We start from the raw sequence: 19,217 nt of genomic DNA on the forward strand, positions 1-19,217 counted from the left end.
CAAGACAACATGGTCTTCTATGTAAAGAAATTCCAATGCATTGATCCATAAACTGTATCACTTTACTGTCCATTAAGCCGGAAATGATTATTTAATTTATACCCAAGACAAAAGATTATTCATTCATTCATTCATTTATTTATTTGATAGGGACAAAGCTCATTAATCAACATGTCAGTTTTCACATCAATGTAAATAGGCCAGAGTTAGCCAAAGCTAAATCTCATCTGTAGTCCCTGAGCAGGCTCTTAAAAAATGAATGATAAAAGAAAGACAGTGTATAGTGTGCCAGCCCACAACACCATGCTTTGATGCCATGTGTGCATATGTGCTAGCCGCAATTTGCAACTCTAGATTTATTTTACAATGGGTTGAATCTAGAGTTGCAACAAGCTCCATCCACTTCCTATTCATCATTTTTGTTTTGCGATCTGCTTGTCTTAAACGACGTTAAACTCACCAACATTGCAGCTGTATAGTCCAAGCTTGAATTATCCTCTTTCAATCTGCCGAGCTTGTTTTTCATAAAAATCCACCGTAGATATGTTATGAGCTACTTTCTGTCAAGACATCTTCTGCAAGTGATTATTTTTCTAACTGCTGGAGTTTGGAAGCACTCGTCGTATGTCACTGAACGGCCCTGCGTTCAACCTGTTTCGAATTTGCACATAATGCAGGAGGCAGCAGCGCGACCCGTTAACAGAAACGAGTGCTTCCAAACTGCAACACTTAAAAAAAAAATCATTTGCAGAGGATGTCTTGACAGAAAGTAGCTCATAACATCTCTACGGTGGATTTTTATGAAAAACAAGCTCAGCAGATTGAAAGAGGATAATTCAAGCTTGGACTGCAGCTGCAATGTTGGTGAGTTTAACGTCATTTAAGACAAGCAGATCACAAACCAAAAATGATGAATAGGAAGTGGATGGAGCTTGTTGCAACTTGCGAATTGCGGCTAATAGTTACTCATGATTACAGATTTGAATTGTTTTAGCCACCTTTTTGGGTTGAATTTGAAGGTCAGATAGTTGGAAGTCTCTCTTACTTCTGTGGGGAGACTGTTCCAGTGATGGGAGGCTCTAACAGAGAAGACTGTTTTACCAAACACACTATGTCTGATTGGCACATGTATCACAGTCTCCTCTGGTAGTTGCCTTTGTTGCTCTGTCACCACTGTCCCTTTGACCTATGAACTGTTTCAGTGGTGGAGGTGCAAGTCCATTTAAGATCTTAAAAATGAGACAGCAGCTAGGGCATCTGCAAAATGTTTAAAGCTGTCAAAATTAAATAAATTGTACTTTTGAATTATACGGCAATGGTGGTAACGGTTGGGCTTTTCATCCAGTGTTTTTAATGTCTGTTTGTAAAGTGATTCTATGGGTTTTAAAGTTGTCTGATTTGCCTGCGACCAGTGTGTGTCGCAGGCATGTGTGAAAGAATCATAGCAAGAGTTTAGTTGTTGTTAGATATGGTCTTATGTGTCTGAAATTGGATAATTTGAATTTGATTTTATTGGCTACATTTTTTACATGCTTTTTAAATGTCAAGTTTGAGTCTAGTATAATTCCAAGATGATTTGATAGATAGTAAAATCCAGAGTGGATTAGTTTACATGTGTATACAATCTTGAAGTTGGTTACAAATGGATGAATTAGTGTTTTACTCTGTAGCACACTTGGACCATATATACAAACATCACAGAATCTTACTTTTCATCCACCTATAAATAAAAATAAAAGACCAGTACAGACACAGGTGGGTCAACTGGGGACAAAGCAACACGCAGAAATGACGCAAGTTGTGTCTGCAGCCACACGTGTTTCTGACAAGACAACAAAGGCAAGCAGGGGATCCCTTGGCAATACTAAGGGGAAATGTGATGTTGTTTCTGTATGACATTTCTATAATGGTCTGCATTCCTCTCTATGTGCAACCGCCTCATATTAACATGTTATCCATGTGCATAAATACCCTGGCTCCTTTCCAGTTTAACACATTCTGACCGGGCACCCATTTTGGTGTCAGCATCATGTTATGCTTTAGCTATTTAAAAATAGCAGATCTACAAGCTCATATCGCGCCACCGAGTGGCGCGATACGAGCTTGTAGGTCTGCTATTTTTAAAAAAAATCGAAGAACGACTGACATTTTTAGAATCTGATCTCAGGTCAGAATGGGTTAAGGTGCAGTGCAATCATGGGTTAACCTTATAGGCATCTATGATGACACTGCCCACCTGCCCCTATTGAATTAGCTCAGACATAATATACTTTACTTGAGGTAGTGTCGACAAATTAGAATAATCTAATGCAGCTTTCTAATGCAGTTTTGTAGACTTACCATTAGGAGACCCATCAGGCAGAAAGATGTCACTGTCCATAGAGCCATAAGGACTGCTGCTGTAGTCTTGGTACCGAGTTCTGTACTGTCTGTGACTGGCTGGGTTGCAGAGTGAGATACTCACTGTGTGTGTGTGTGTGTGTGTGTGTGTGTGTGTGTGTGTGTGTGTGTGTGTGTGTGTGTGTGTGTGTGTGTGTGTGTGTGTGTGTGTGTGTGTGTGTGTGTGTGTGTGTGTGTGTGTGTGTGTGTGTGTGTGTGTGTGTGTGTGTGTGCGCTTGCGTGGGTGCGTGGGTGTTTGCGTGTGTGTGTGTGTACGCACATGTGAAAAGCTTATTCCTAATCCTGTGTGTCCCACCCTCCCAATAGCTGTTGAAGTAGTATTAATTGTCTAATCAATTCAAGAGGCTCTCCAGTCATCGTTTTGGGGAAAGGCTTTCTTAACGAGGTGATTCGACTGACCTTCACCCTGTTACACTGTAGGACAGCAGCTCCAACTCAATGGATGGACAACAAACAGCTGTACAGCATCCATACAGCTCTCCCAGTTTATAATGTTTTCAATATAAACGGTTCCATAATCTGAGCCAGTGGAAGCATGTAGCCGATGTATAGGCCTAGATGTTGTACAGAAGAGACCCCAGATTGGAACCCTGAGGAACCCTGCATGTAACCCTGCATGTTGTGTGCAGACATGTAATTAATTACATATAGGCAGAAAGCAGGATTCAAACAGTTTAGTACTGTGCCCAAAAGTCTCACGCCATTTTCCAGTTGGTTTAGTAATACTAGACCGTTGCCCGGCTGTAGACTAGAGCACCGAGTCGGTAACGATGGAAGCTGGAGATCCATGCCTCACCCGGCTATGCAATACCCGTTGTGTCAGAGTACCCGTTCCACCCATCTGTCTGTGTCCCGTTTATGCCCATATGTGGAGATATGTGTATCTGTCTCTCTGTGTCCCTTTATTCCCATATATTGAGTTCTGTGTCAGGCATGCCCAAATATGGAGTGTTGTGATGTCAGAACAGGCCAGCTCCATAATATATGGAGCATGAGCAGGGGCCCTGCCCAGAGCCCGGGCAGAGGCCTTCTGTGGCGGTTCTGGACAACCGTGGGTCTGACCGACTCGACCCACTGTGAGGGTGTGGAACGCGTGTGTCGAATTTGAAGTCGGTGGGGCTAACGGTTCTCGAGTTTACGTGCATTACAACCATACACACGTACTGTTGTGGTCAACTGTGTCGAATGCAGCACTGACATCCAGTAAATACTAAGACAAGTCTGGAATTATGCCATTGTCTGTGTTGAAGACCTTATTAGAAAGCAGTGCTGTGGTATGTGACTGGAAGATATCAAAGCAGTTGTTTAGTGCCAATTCAGCAATTGAAAAAGAGCATTTTCAATAGTTTTACTTAAAAACGACAGTTTGATATGGGCCTATATAAATCATTAGTGAGGTTTTCTTTTACATTTTTCAGAGTGGTTTGATGATGATGCAGTTTTCAGGGCCAGTAGGAAGAAACCTGAGGCCATGCTTTGAAACCTTTTTGAAGGAAGCAGGAGGATTTCAAAATTTGATAAAATTGTCATGGTATTTTAATTCATTTAAGTGGGCAAACATATCTTGTACGCAATATGGAGGCACTGACTGCTTGTCAAAATGTTGTCAGTGAAGGGGGCAAATTCATTGCAGGCCCTCAAGTATGTTAATGAAACCGTACACATCCCAGCTCAGCCTCTAACTGTTCGGGACTGACAATAACAACAACCAAAAGGGCTGAATTTCTGACCATCTGTGAAATTTAATTGGCTTTATAAGAACACATAATTACAGCACAGCCATACATGAAAAAAATGCATGCCATGCACCACACTTTATAGTTCATGTCTGAGGTTATATTAAAGCCATAGCAGCAGGCAGCAGTCACGGCAGGTCTATTGGTGGGCTCCGGCTTTCAGGCATTTTCTAGCCACACCTTCAATTGAACTAGCCATTAAGACCTTCAGAGTTCAGAGTGTAATTGTATGCATGCCAAAGGTATGCCTATTGCCTACATGGTTTTCTACTTTCTCTTTTTCACAACAGACTGCGCCCATTCTGTTCCACTGGTTAATTTCAATCCACATGACCACCATGATGTTAACAGCAACCCATGCTATGAATGAAAAAGTTGACACGGCCGTGTCATGCATGCATAATTAAGGAGACCGTTGTTAGTTAGTTCCACACGGGAAATTCACTTTGAACCCGCAGCTGATGTCTGCTCAGAAGGTTAAAAATGATTGTAATTTTACAACAATTACTGGGGGTTGGGGATAATTGGAAACTCCTATATTAGAGCAAGAAAGAGTTTCAACAAAATGCTAAATGACTGCCAAAGGTTTGTGTGGCATAGTTTGACATCCACTGGTCTATTTGACAGTAGCAGTTGTTAGCATGTTGTGACTAATATACTGGAGTGTAAATAATGATCAAAGAACTTAGTTTGAACCCACATGGAATATGAATATAGGAATTTGTAAATCATAGAGCATAATTACATTTTTGCATACAGTGTTCACCTTCTGCAATGTCCTACATGTCTCACAATCTGGGCATTTATGTAAAAACAAAATCACAAATAGTTTTTGAATGGTTATAATATTCACTCCAGTGGCACTGCTCAGCTCAGAGGGATAATTAATGCTTATTGTGACTAATGCGACTGCCGTGTAGTGACAGTAGTGTAGTCTAATTGTAGAGAACATTACTTTCCGGTTGTGTTCTTTTCCTAAAGCACTTCAGCCAATAATGCACTTGACTCCATGGAAACCAAAGGTCACACCATTAAGAGATTTACCGACGTAATCACACTGGAGTACCACATGCACATCTTGAGTGCAGTCTAGGGCAACGGTCAACCATGAACTTAGAGCAACTCATTTATCCTGAGTGTCTGGACCGGGCACCCATTTTGGTGTCGGCATCATGTTATGCTTTAGCTATTGAAAAATAGCAGATCTACAAGCTCATATCGCGCCACCGAGTGGCGCGATACGAGCTTGTAGGTCTGCTATTTTTGAAAAAAATCGAAGAACGACTGACATTTTTTTAGAATCTGATCTCAGGTCAGAATGGGTTAATCAGACCAGTGTGTGTCCGGCGGCGGAAACCTCGTATGAATCTGATCTCAGGTCAGAATGGGTTAAGATAATTTTCCAAAGCTCAGTATTTCAGTTGTGACACTTTGTGACACGAAAGCATGGGACTTTGCTGTCTAGGAGTACCGGAACATTTTATACACACACAGTATATACTGTCTGTACATACACAAACATACTACAGAATCTTCTCTTCATGAGTTACCTTGAGGGAGACCAATTCATGTGGTCAAAGATCACTTCTGCCCTTCCTGTTTATGGGAGTATAATTTGCAAGCCATAGCCGCACATCGCATCGTGGCTAATGTATAGTTTACATCTGTGGTGCACGTACTCTTACGGTTATCTCAATTCTATCATCATCATATGCTTTCCTGTTTACACACAGAGACTCGTGAGTCGTGATATATTACTGCTGCTATTTGACAAACAAAAAAAATCTATGTATCCAAACATTTGTTTATTGGTTAAATTAAACCATGAATCGTTTAACTTTCTGATACCAGTGCTCTCTTTTTAACAGTACAATGGAGATTGAGTAGTTTTCACAGGACAAAGGTCACAGAAGCCCATGCAGAGCTTACTGTATTAAATGATACTAAAATACAGTATGCTATATCATACAGTATGCAGGATACGGTATCTATACAGTCCCAAAATGAACCGTTTCCTTTACAGGAAGAGTACGTGGTTGAACAAGCATAAATACTGTGCAGCAGGTAAAGTTTGTGTCATTTGAGCCAGTAAATGATTCATCATCATGTCTTTGGGCTGACGGTAGGTGGGCTCGGTTCAGTCACATCCGGCCCCAGCAGACGGCATTCAGGAGGACTCACTCCTGTGTTGCAATGTTCTTTTACGGTTCAATAGTGCTCTCAGGTGAGCAGCTGTTTTGTCAGAGCTACGCTGAGCGGGTCAGATAGGAAGTGTAAAAAATTCCACAGGGAGAACAGGTTTGCCTGGACAAAGGAGTGCTGAGAGCTTGCATAATATGTTCAGTTGTAGTTGACAAACTACAAACTTGAGACAAGGAGAGTATGCACTGGGGGGGCAACGAGGGGCAATGTTTCTCTACTAAACCAAAAAGATGGAGTTTGATTACAAATAATTTACAAGACTGAAGTGAGACCATGAGATCATGCAGTCTATCCTTGTGACCCAATGACACATTAGAATAATTTAAAGGAAGCACAAGTAGACCTACACAATACAGTAGCTGACAGAATATTTCCCTCTGTGTAAAATGGGGAATTATTCATTAAATAATGCATTAACTACTGCCCACCATCACGTAAGCCTAGTATTCTTATAGTACCCGACTATAACTAGCCACATGACTTCAAAGTAGATTTTTTATCTAGTCCATAATAATGCTAGGATATTATTATACAGGTAGCAGACAACAGAGGATTGTACTGCAAGATTTACGGAGACATCAGAGACAAGACAGAGCATGTTGAGTCATTTTACCCTGGTTGTCTGAGGTCAAGAAAAAGGAAACAAAACTGCAAACTGCGCCACTACAGTATGTACTTCATATCAGAATCTTTCTTCAATAATCCAGTAATCCTGGTCTCTAAACTACCTCCCCCTGGCCAGCCGGGGCGCCTGATGGAGGGGAAAGGAACTGGTTGGAATAACGTGTTCCTTCCATGCGCTACGTCCAACCAGGGAAACTCCCCCCCCTGTCAGGTGTAAAGGAGCAACTTGGACACTCATGCATGAAGGAAGCATGAGTTCAAGTCCGTTGCTCTCCTCAGGTTGGTGGAGGGTGTGTAGAGCCCAGGATCACATTAGATAATTGACACAGGGGTGAAAAATGGGTTACAAAATCGTGGGATAAAAAAACAAAAACATAATCTTTCTTCAGTCATCAGACCCACGGCATTCCTCCAAGTTCAAATAAACTACAGGCATATTTGTGCGGACTGGAACACAAACATACAAAAAAGAAAAAGAAAATAAAAATAAAATATTTATTACAAAAAAAAACCCTGTTAATTTTATTTTTTTTAAATAGCACATCCCTGTCCCCTGTTGGGGCTTGGTGGTGCATGACATCAAGTTCAGTGCGGCACTGGGGGGCAAGACTCTGGCAGTGTCCCTCCAAGCCTTCACATGCACTGAAACTCCACATGAGGGGTGGAACAGAACCTCTTGGTTTGTCTCTCACGTCCATGTCCATCTGTCTTCATAATGTTCTAATCCATATCTTCACCCACTATCCGTCCGAGCTGTGGGACTGCCTGCAGCCTAGCTGGGACAGTGATCGCACCAACCATAGCCATGGTGAAAATGCTAATAAACAGCTTAAATTTGGGAAACGTGAAGAATCAGCTTCCTCACTCCCTGCATTATGAATGCCCATGTGCGATTTCGATTTCGATTGGTCAACCCACTGAGGAGAAAGGATGAGGACGAACTGACAGAGTTTTGTTCATTTAACAGTAGGGATAGTAGGATAGGATGTCCGACCACAGTATGGACTGGCTTTTTATGTTGAGTTCTCAGTTCTGTACAAGGCCTGGACCTTTGTCAAAAGGTTGTGAGGAATTTTCAATTCCAAATTTCAGCTCTTCAGCATGCCCTGATCATCAGTCTTAGCCTCTTCAGACGGAGGCTGGCTGGTGCCCGTCTCCTGAGCTGAGCTGAGCGGCCTGGCGTTGGCCTTGGACGACCGCTGGCGCCGGGTGCCGTTGCCGATGCAGCGCAGGAGGTTTTTGAAGGTGGTCCACATTTCCTCGTCCTTGTAGGAGTAGATGCACGGGTTCATGACGGAATTGAGCACGGCCAACAGCAGCAGCCAGCGCTTGAAGCTCATGACGTTGCATTTCTCGCAGTTTAAGCCATCTAGAAGCAGCACGATCAGGCCAGGCGTCCAGCAGAACACAAATGCACCTAGGAAAGAAACAAGAAATAGTTAAAAAAGTGTTTTTTTTTGGGGGGGGGGGGGGGGGGGGTGTGGCTCATCTGATAAGAGCGCATACCACAGACGGTAAATAAGGCCATAATCCTTCCCACAGCTGGTTGGGGGTTAAAATCTGACCAGAGGCTCTTTGCTGCATGTCAGCATGTCAACCCCCTCCCCTGTTTCTCTCTCACTGTCACTATCAAAAAACTAAAAGCAGAAAATAAAGCAGAAATGCTAATGAATAAATAAAATAAACGTAGAAGGAATCAGTGTAATCAGTGTTGTTTTCCCTCAAACCACTACAGGAAAGATATTCCTGTGCATGTACAGTATGCTCTTTTAAAGAGAGACTCATAATAACTCATTTAGTAGTTTAGTATTTACTGTGCATCACATAACTGCCTCCATACAGCATCACCCTATGCTTCTACTGCTGGACAATGAGCAGCTGGTCACCTTTGGGTGACCATGAGAGCAGATACTGAGGAAAGAAGAGTACTTGTTTACTGTCCTTGTCCCAGTTTTCCCAGCAAATGCAAGGATTCATACCAGTGACTTTTGCGATTCCAAACATGTTTCTCTTCCCTCTAGGCCAGGGGAACAATGCCAGTGGAATGAGGCAATGACTCATGACTACATCAGCAAATATTTGATGGTTATGCTTACGCTAACGAAGCTCCAGAATATACTACGTTGGAGCTTCATTAGTTTAAGCATAACAATCTATGTCATAGTCAGACTCGCTTTTTTATTTGACAACATAAGACTGCATCTTAGAATCTAAGGAGGGTTCTATTAAAAACTAAAAGCACATAAATCTGTTATGACTTCCTCATTGGAATTTATGATGAGACTGCTCTATTTCTAGAACAAGTGGCTACAGGTTAAAAGAACAACAAGGTGACTATTGTTTTTTTGTTGTTGGAATCACAAGTGTTTCTGCATGTCTCCCTCCGATGGATAAACCATGTTGTTTAGACAGATGCTAGGTCTGATGTTTATCTTGTTTCCTAGTTACTTTGTAGCACCACACTGTTTTCTTTACACTCTATTTACTTGACAATTTAGCATGTTATTGTTGACCATGCAGGTTAAGACTGTCTTCTCAAGTTCTCAACGCCTATAAATTGTATAATAACGGTTACTGGCTCAAGGTACTGTAAGCCAATTCAGTCACCCGTTGCAGACGTGTTCGGGCACAAAACGGGGATTCTAAAGGGAGATTTAGATGCCTGTTTAAACATGCCATTACTTGCTCTGAGCAACAGCTTCAGTGCATCCGCAAAACAGTGTTTCCCCCCATTGACTGTAAAAACAATTTATACAGATCGAGTGACCTCCTCCTGCCTCCCCATTACTCTCACAATTCACAACAACTCAAGACCAAAGAGCAACACAGCACATTCATAAAAACTATGTGAAAAGGAGATTATTGGTGCCACACACTGATCATCTTTATTGGCCCGGTTTCCCAAAGGACACATGGTGTAAGTAAGGGGTATGCTCAAATGCCCTCTATGCCGCACACAGAAGCCTGTGAACATAGACATTCCGTGCATAGATAGATAGATAGATAGATAGATAGCCACGCAGGCCTGAGGCCTGGTATGGTAGGCCTCAGGTCTACCATTCTGAAATGTAATTTAATAATATTTGATATATTATATATATATAATTATAATATTATATATTTTTTTTAAGAGTAAAGAGAGCCTACTGTCAGCTGTCCAGCAGTCCAAATATTATTAAATTAAATTTCAGAATGGTATACCTGAGGCCTACCATACCAGGCCTCAGGCCTGCGTGGCACATCTATGCACGGAATGTCTACGTATGTTCACAGGCTTCTGTGTGCGGCCTAGAGGAGCATCTGAGCATGTGCTACACCATACCTCTTACACCATGTGTCCTTTGGGAAACCGGGCCAAGTTGTCTTCTATTAGCCGATCTACAAGCTCACAATGTGTCATGATGCGACACGTTGTGAGCTTCTAGATCGGCTATTCACAATTTGAGATTTTACCAAAATGTAGGCTACAAGTTACAACTATAATGGCATGCCCAAAAATAGGGACGCCAGGTTGTAAGTTGTTAATAAGACAATTAAAATGATCTGCATGCTCCACTATTCTCCTTTTAAACAAATAGCATTCTGAACAAGCAGCACCCCATACAGAGAAACGGCTTGAAACATGCACATGCACTGCAATTTGCATGTGCGCACACACACGCACACGCACACACACACACACACACACACACACACACACACACACACACACACACACAGCATGCTAGACCGTTTCCTCTAGTGAAAACTGAAAGCAGAAATTTGCTGCAGATTTTGTGAAACCCCATCAAATGGGGTTCCACTGGCATTTTATGACATACTCCCCCACTTTTAAAGTGCACTTTCCTTCCCTGTAATCTTGGAAAGGAAAAAAAAGAAAAGACATCTGCGTTTCTTGGGAGCATGTTTCTAGCACATGTGTGCCTTTAGTGAGGTGGCTGTACAACATGCTCACTGTAAAACACACTGACTGCATTCCATCTACGAGAACCGCATTTTTCTGAGACCTGCAAAGTGTAGCAAGACGACGCATGTGTCTTTCATGCATTTACAGTCGATGTTTTGTATTGGAGGGGTAACAGTGTCACTGACCCATGAGTAATAGGCTCATCATACAATTTCAAATCTTTTGATAGACATACAGTCATTTTAATCATCCGTTTAAAATATCTGCTTAAACTAATCACCTGTCACTGCCCAAACTTATTCTCTTTCCCATGCCCAATATCTATCTCATTCCTTTAATCTTCCACTTATCACACAATTATTATGTAATATTCAAAGGTGTCTGTCTGAACTGGTCTGTTTACGGTCTCTGTCTGAACGGATGTCAACTTAAACATGATTTAATCTCTTTCCTTTTTAGTTTAATAGTAGTAGTTTAGTAAGGATATCAGGAGAAACAATAGTGTTCCAAAAATTCTTCCTTACATTACAATTAAAATTAGTTTTTTCAGGTTCTTCTCCTTTCTCCTTTGCATATTCCACTTTCTTTGTGGCACCAGGCACACAGCGTACTGATATCACATTTCCAGGTGGCCAGGCCTATTTCATGTTTCTTGTCTGGTTGTCATTCATTCAGTATGACAATAACTGTATTCTCTGTACTCCGTGGCACTAATTCATTACTCTGATTCAATAACAATGCAAACGGTCACAGCGTCCATGGATCAACTCCTGCTGGCACCATGAAAACACAATGAAACTGACACTACAACACACCCAGTGGATGAACTTTTGTCACCACAATTGCGCCACAACAATCTCTGCTGGAAATTTGAGGAGGACACTGACTGAAGCAATAACAGTTTAACATTTCAAGGGACAATGGGGCATCTGAAAGCAATTGCAGCCCGCAAGTATAGGTTCTCCTTGGGGGGTGGGGTGGGGGGGGTTCTCTAGCGGAGGCCGCAGTCTGTGCAGGCTCCATGCGGTGCGGCCGGTATGCCTCGCAGGCCAGGGCAGTAGGAAGAGATAATTACACAGCAGGACACACAGAGACAGACAGCTCCTACGCTCCATATCTATCCATCCACCCAGCCAGACTAGCACTGGCCGGGACAATGAACAAGACCAGTCCACGATAAGTGACAGAGGGACTGCACTATACACAAATTCAATACACATCTCACGGCGCTCTGCTTGTGCAGAGACAGACAGCTCCTACGCTCCATATCTATCCATCCACCCAGCCAGGCTAGCACTGGCCGGGACAATGAACAAGAACAGTCCACGATAAGTGACAGAGGGACTGCACTATACACAAATTCAATACACATCTCACGTCGCTCTGCTTGCGCAGAGACAGACAGCTCCTACGCTCCATATCTATCCATCCACCCACCCAGCCAGGCTAGCACTGGGACAATGAACAAGACCAGTCCACGATAAGTGACAGAGGGACTGCACTATACACAAATTCAATACACATCTCACGGCGCTCTGCTTGTGAGCTTTGCTATCTGGAGGATCGTAAAAAGAGTGGTCGAGTGGGGGAAGGCAGTGATCAAATTCCTCTGACTTGTAGAGCTATGTGAAATGTGGGGGTCTAATAAGGATATTATGCGTCAAGAATGAGTGGCATGTCTCATATATCAATATCCATGTATTTTATACCTACCGAAAATGACAGAGCCCAGGGTATATTATATATTGTATCTACCAGTAATTGTACTGTATGTAAGGTGTAAATAATAATACATTAAATCAATTATTTCCCTCACACCTGTTCACATTCACATCAAATGTGTGACTTCCAGTAAAATATTGGGGAAATTTGCCATGCCGTGTGAGTCCATGAATAATTAAATGCCAGTAAATTGTAGTGGCACGATAACAGAATGTGCCTCTGGTGTTCTACATCCTAGTAGTCTGCAATCCTTCCTTGCAGAGAATCTCCCTACAGTCTCACCTCTCCATAAATCATACTTAAGATAAGATATCAGAATGGCTTGAATACAGTACTGGGCTTTGCATATTATCCTCTCTATCAGTAAACCGCAGTAACTCAGCTGTTGGGACTATTATATAGTCCCAACAGCTGAGTTACTGCGATGTGATCGGCTTGCACATGTATGTATGCATGCCAGTGGTTCTCAATTTTTTTTTGTCTCAGGTCACCCCTGATACTAGCACATTATGCATTATTTCATACAGGAGGATGGTCTTCCTGCTTTCTTTGTCGCACCTCCAACGGTGCCATGGAGGGTAACAAGATGACTCGCCCCGTTTCTGTTTTCCTCCCAGAATTTTCCCCAGTGAGGGGTGGGAGAGGTTGGACAGCAGACGGCTGGACTTTGAATTTCTCTAACTATAAACTTTCATGACAGCCTAAGTACAAATATAATTTATGAAAAGCTACTACATTGAAGTCCGTTCACAGAAGTTGTTGTAGGCTATGTGGGGATTATCTGACGAGGTACCATTTGAGTGTGCAAATCTTACTAAATAATACTAAATTGTTTATACTAGGGTCAATATAAGTAAAGTAATATAGCCTTTCTACAGGAGTATCTTTTTATATTTCTCCAAAAAGAATACAAACAGCCAATAGCATATTACAAAGTTATCCCCCTCACTGGTGACAATTCCGGGAGGAAAAACGGGCAAGCACCGGGGCGAGTCATCCGGTATATTCCCATGGAGGACTATGCATGGCAGGGGCGTCCTCTTCCCTGAGCCAAGCCTAAGCCTGACCGCATACCAGAAAGGTAAGTATGTAGGGTGAAGAGATTTAGTGCAAATGGTAAAAGAATGCGCCACAGACCGTCACAAACAGGTCCGTCTAAAGGGTCTAAAGTCTATTAAACTCAAGTGATAATGATAAATTGAATTCCAATATGAGTATTCTGAGGCAACCCTGGACTGGTGCCACGGCACCCACTTTGAGAAAGCCCTTCACCCTGATGAAAGATATATGAAATAACAGCAACCACTGCAAACTACTGCTCCGTAGGATATAGCAGAGAGACAGGAAAAACCGGGGGCGGGGGGGTTGCATACCTACCAGTATGCACCCAGGGCCATTACTGTAGTTTCTATAAGAATGCCTGTGCATAACATAACAGTGTATAATGGACACCTACCAAGAACACACATGACTGTCTTAATGAGCTTGATGGGGGTCCTCTTGCGGTTCATAGAGCCACTGGTGTGCGGCGTCAGCACCGACGTCTTTCTCAGCACGTAGGTGTAGATCCTCACGTAGATGCACACCATCACCAGGAACAGCATCAAGTTGGACAGCGACCAGAAGATCAGGTAGCTCCTGCTGAAGATGGGAGCCAGCTTGGAGCAGTCGTCCAGGTTGCAGATGCAGTGCCAGCCCAGGCTGGGCACTGTGCCCATGAAGATGGAGATGGCCCACACCAGCACAATCAGCAAGGTCACCCGCCTCTTCGTCAGGTTGCTGTGGACCTTCCAGTTCATGACGGAGATGTATCGCTCCAGGGCGATCACCAGCAGGTTGGCCAACGAGGCAGAGAGACTGGTGTCCAGAAGCCCCTGGCGGAAGAAGTATCCGGTGACCGTCAGTTCCCGCGACACGTCTCCGGTGTTGAACATGAGGTACACGTACGCGATCCCGGCGAGAAAGTCTGAGGCGGCGAGGTTGGCGAGGAGATAGTAGAACGGATAGTGGAACCTCTTGTTGGTGATGACGGCAGCTATGACCATGGCGTTGGAGAATAGGATGAAACAGCAGGCCAGAGAGCCCACCACTTGGACCAAGGTGAGCTGAGTGGAGACCCATTCGTCTTTACGCGGGCCCACGCTGTTGTTGTAGAAGAAGCCCATGACCTCGTCATAGTGACACTCGTTTCTCTGGGCCATCGTGATGAGAAGTCTGTGGTCTGAGGACAAAACAAAAGTTATACTTGTTAGAAGTTAGGCTACGGACCAGTGCTCAGTTTAGTCAGCATTCAAGCTTTTACTATTATTATATTGAGGAGATTTGGGGGCTACAAACATTTGGCATTAACATTAACATTAACATTAGCATAAAAAATGTCAATATTTTAACAGGAATAACATGATTATTCATAATTGATATAGGTAACATAGTATAGCCTATACTAAATGTAGGGACACATTTTACTCAGTCGCCATGGTTTCTATCCATATACACCGTAATGAGATGTGTGTGATGAAAATTCAAGATCAAAACATTTTTAATAAACTGCATCTTAAGATGCCAATTTTCCAAGGCCAAATAACTTCTGGACTTCTGGGGGAAGATGAAATGACTCGGCTTAAAAGGGCAGTGCATCATATATGTCAAGGAAATACTTTAGTGGAAGCAGCTGCTTAGAGGTTAAAAGTTAAAACACAAAAGCTTCTCATTAGTACATGAGGTTAGCGAGATACTGATGCATGTTTGACTAAAATAAAGTGCAAAAAAAAGAGTGATTTAATCAGAAGAAGAAGAAAAAAGCAAATGCTGAATGATTTAAATAGACTGATAGATTAAGACTAATTGATTAGTCTTATTCTGTGGCACATAGATCACCTATATGAATCATTCATGACATAATAAACCAGAGGGGTGAAATAAATCATTTAGTTATCTTATACTTGAAGTGGGGTCTGGCGAACCCGAACCTGCAGGGGTCATTGAGTTGGTTACAAGGGGGTCCCCACTCCCCAGCGAAATTCACTATTATTTCACCAAGTTAGCCCAATGAGAAAATGTATAAAGAATTACTATTCAGATCATCATTAGGGTTATTTAACTCTCCACACTGTTGCGTCCCCATCAGTATAGGCTGCAGCTGACAGCTGAATAATTCTATACTAAATCTTCATTTCAGGTCTGCTCTGCGGGAGTGGGGTTCCAGCCGGCATGAAATATTTTCAAATGTGGGTACGCGGTCTAAGGGCGTCCTTGAACTGTTTAAGAACCACTGAATTATCTTTCGCTTTGTCATGATGAAGATGAATCTTTGTTATGCTTATGCAGGCTATTAATCTGTGGCTTGTTTCACCAGTATATCTAGAATTTCTAGAATATCTTGAATCTCTATATTATTACTACATTATAATACACAAAACATGGCACTATAGGCTGATATAGCCTACAAATTAGTCTAGACAAACATGCGCAAAAAGAAAAACACAAACAATCGCACTTTTATAATTTGAGTTGCTGTATGGATATCATCTTGATTGAAACAAATGTCACCATTATTACCAGGTAAATCTTACCTGGTGTCAGAAAAGCGTCCTTATGGTGTCAATACAAGTTGTGATTCATTCCCGGTCGTGTCTTCTTAGTCAGTGTTTCTTGATCTTTTCTTTCGGTTGCATTCTTTCTGTCGGAGCCACTTTCTCAAGGGAACAAACAGCACTCTCACAGCAGTGAGTGTCTGAGTGAGTGAGTGAGTGAAGTAACGACGACGGAGAAGGGAAAAAAACTTTAGGGTTTGCTCAAGTGACGTCGAGGGCGTGTGCCATGGTGGAATCTCGTATCTGATTCTGAACTGAACGTGCTGCTGAATGCAGTGAATTCCTCAGTCTCTTTCTGCGTGCGTGGTTGACCGCATGAAGAGGCCCCTGGCTATTGTTGCTCTTGTTTTACTTCCACTCTGTCTTAGTCCACAGTGTCATGAATTGATCCAGTATAGATTCAACAAGAAACAAGATATTATAGCTCAGTAAAATCTTCCATGATACAATCTATATTATATATGATCTGAAAACTAAAATTCTTTTAAAATCTTGAAATGTTTTGTTTGTTCCATTTACAATTGCACATTTATCCTGTAGCCAAACCACGTTAACAAGGTTCAACCCAGATTCGGCTCAAACAAGGGTTAAATTAACGCTCCTATACCAACAGCCGTTAAGAGTTAAGATATAGGTGAATCTTCTAGCCTCCTTAAAAAACGCTGCAATTCGAAACTAGCCCATGTAAAAAAAGAAAAAGAAGCCCCGGCTCTATTTTCTATATGGTAGCCTACTGTTCACGTAGCCTATTCCATTTATTTTTTTAACTATATGATCATTTTTATTTTGCAGATGTGTATGCCTATTTAAAAATTTTGTATTGGTCTGCACCTTCCTTGAGCAGTACCCATTCTGCAATCAATCTGTTACAATTTTCAATCAATCAATCAGCCTATAAGATCTCTCTTGATTGGATGAAATTGGTATATCAATTCAATTCAAAGGGCTTTATTGGCATGAGAAAACGTACGTTTACATTGCCAAAGCAGAAAGAACAATACAATACAATCAAAACAAAAGTTATGTACTTTGTCAGAATCTTCAATAGATCAACTTCTATGTACCAAGATCACTCGATGCAGGTATAGTGCAGGAATATACACAATGATTAGTCTTTACGGTGGTTGTGTTCCATTTGATATCCTTCTCCTATCACAGCAACTCACAAATCTTGCTGCTGTGTTTATCACCTGGCCTTAAGCTCACCTATGTATAGCCTATAAAATTGTGTTAAACCTGTTCATAGATTTCATATATCTTCAAAGACGTGTTTGACAGCAATAGTGTTGTGTAAATTAATGTTTGTTTACACATCTTTTCTGGATTGCTGTTCATGTGATTTTAAGATATTTACCCACAATACTTGTCCTTTGCCTCTGCTCTTTTCCCTCTACACGAAAACAATAGCCGATCTACAAGCTCAACTCATTGTGAGCTTGTGTCTGCTATTTTCTGCAAATGTTCCCCCAAGAATAGACACTATAGGGTTTAAGTGCTTCATGTAAAAAACGTTAATAAAGTCCTTATCTCACAGACTTAGCAGCCCCCTGTAGTAGGCCAACTGCATGAGGACACCCTATAGCCAAATTCCAATACCCAATATCTCGGCCACTCGCTCACTCACACTTGCTCACTCCAGCATGGCAAATGACGGTGAAATTGGTGACCTGCCAAATATGTGACCATCTTGTTCACACAACTATTACATGGAAGTCTTTAAATACATGGCCTAAATACAGTTAGGTTGAACTCTGCTAATGAACAAACTGCAACAATTGACATTAGGACACATTTACATTATGTGATTGTCTACACGGTTGTCACATATTTCAGCAGGTCACCAATTCCACCATAACACCACCTTGCTGGAGTGACTGAGTGAGAGTGAGCGAGTAGCCGAGATTCTGGGTATTGGAATTTGGCTTATGGGTCCCGGGTTACAAATACTAACAAAACAATTACATGGATTTGACCGTCAGCAGCTTAATACTTCTTCAGGGGTTTTTAACTGATTATGCAGGGACACCACCCAGACTGAGAACCAACCTGGTCCCCAGGTTGATTGTGTAACTGTGTGTTGGGAGGGGGGGGGGGGTATGGGCGTGGTGTGGGGGAAATCAACCTTCCATATTAAACTGATGATGCTGTTCATTGCAATTTAAGAATGAGCAGACATGACATTGATATGATTGCATTGTTCCTTATGACTCAACCATGAGGAAATCAAGTAGTTTTCCAATGAGATTCTAACTCCCTTTTCTGTGCAAGTTCTTGATGTCCCGACTTCCCATTTACTGACAACATTGACGCGTCATCATTATTTAATACAGAAGGATGGTCTTCCTGCTTTCTTTGTCGCACCTCCAACGGTGCCATGGCATGCATCAAGGGGTAATTTACTACATTGTTTCTCAACTAGTGATCGACAAATAAAATTAAGTATAAATCTTAATTTGTCTACATACTAAATAAATGCATGGTCAGAGACCACCAGTGGTCCACGGACCACCAGTTGAAAACTCCTGTAAAAATTCAAGATGCGATCAACATGAACTCATTCAGACATGTAAACCACCACCTCCACCTCCGGCAAAATGTATCAAACAACTGACATCACTAAATGAGTCATTGAGATGTTCTTGAACCCGGTAGGCAGGCTAAACAATCTTGGAAAGAAACCTCATCTTGTTCTTGGGATGCAAACAAGGCACAGCATAATTTCACCAATTGCATATTTTCACCATCAACAACAGCAATAATACAAACATATGACTGTTACCGTAATCATCCTTGATGGGTGCTAGCCCCTCCTATGCACAGCTTTGTGTATGAGCACGGAATGTGCTCAGCTGAGCACGGAATGTGATGTTTTTTTGTTTTTGAGTGGTGCAACCACTCCAAGGAACAGCAATGTCCGTGTCCTACTCCCCTATGTGTGTGACTATGAGTAGCAGTAGGGGCAAAAGTGGCGCTGTTGTGCCAGAAACAGAGAGAGAGAGAGATAGTGCTGCACTGTTGCCTGCTAATGAGAGA

General features: G+C 42.2%; 1 protein-coding gene across 1 annotated transcript; it reads right to left on the reverse strand.

The window, feature by feature from the left end:
• Positions 1 to 7,461: 7,461 nt before the first annotated feature.
• lpar3 (lysophosphatidic acid receptor 3) lies at positions 7,462 to 16,301 on the reverse strand. Its single transcript, XM_083767304.1, has 3 exons — positions 16,164 to 16,301; positions 14,048 to 14,805; positions 7,462 to 8,379 (listed from the first exon to the last, which is right to left on the reverse strand). Exons 2-3 carry the CDS (start codon positions 14,790 to 14,792, stop codon positions 8,051 to 8,053), a joined length of 1,074 nt encoding a protein of 357 aa, XP_083623430.1. The 5' UTR covers positions 14,793 to 14,805; positions 16,164 to 16,301; the 3' UTR covers positions 7,462 to 8,050.
• Positions 16,302 to 19,217: the final 2,916 nt, after the last annotated feature.

The sequence above is a fragment of the Protomyctophum parallelum genome, assembly GCF_964188405.1.
Source record: "Protomyctophum parallelum genome assembly, chromosome: 6".
NCBI classification, from domain to species: domain Eukaryota; kingdom Metazoa; phylum Chordata; class Actinopteri; order Myctophiformes; family Myctophidae; genus Protomyctophum; species Protomyctophum parallelum.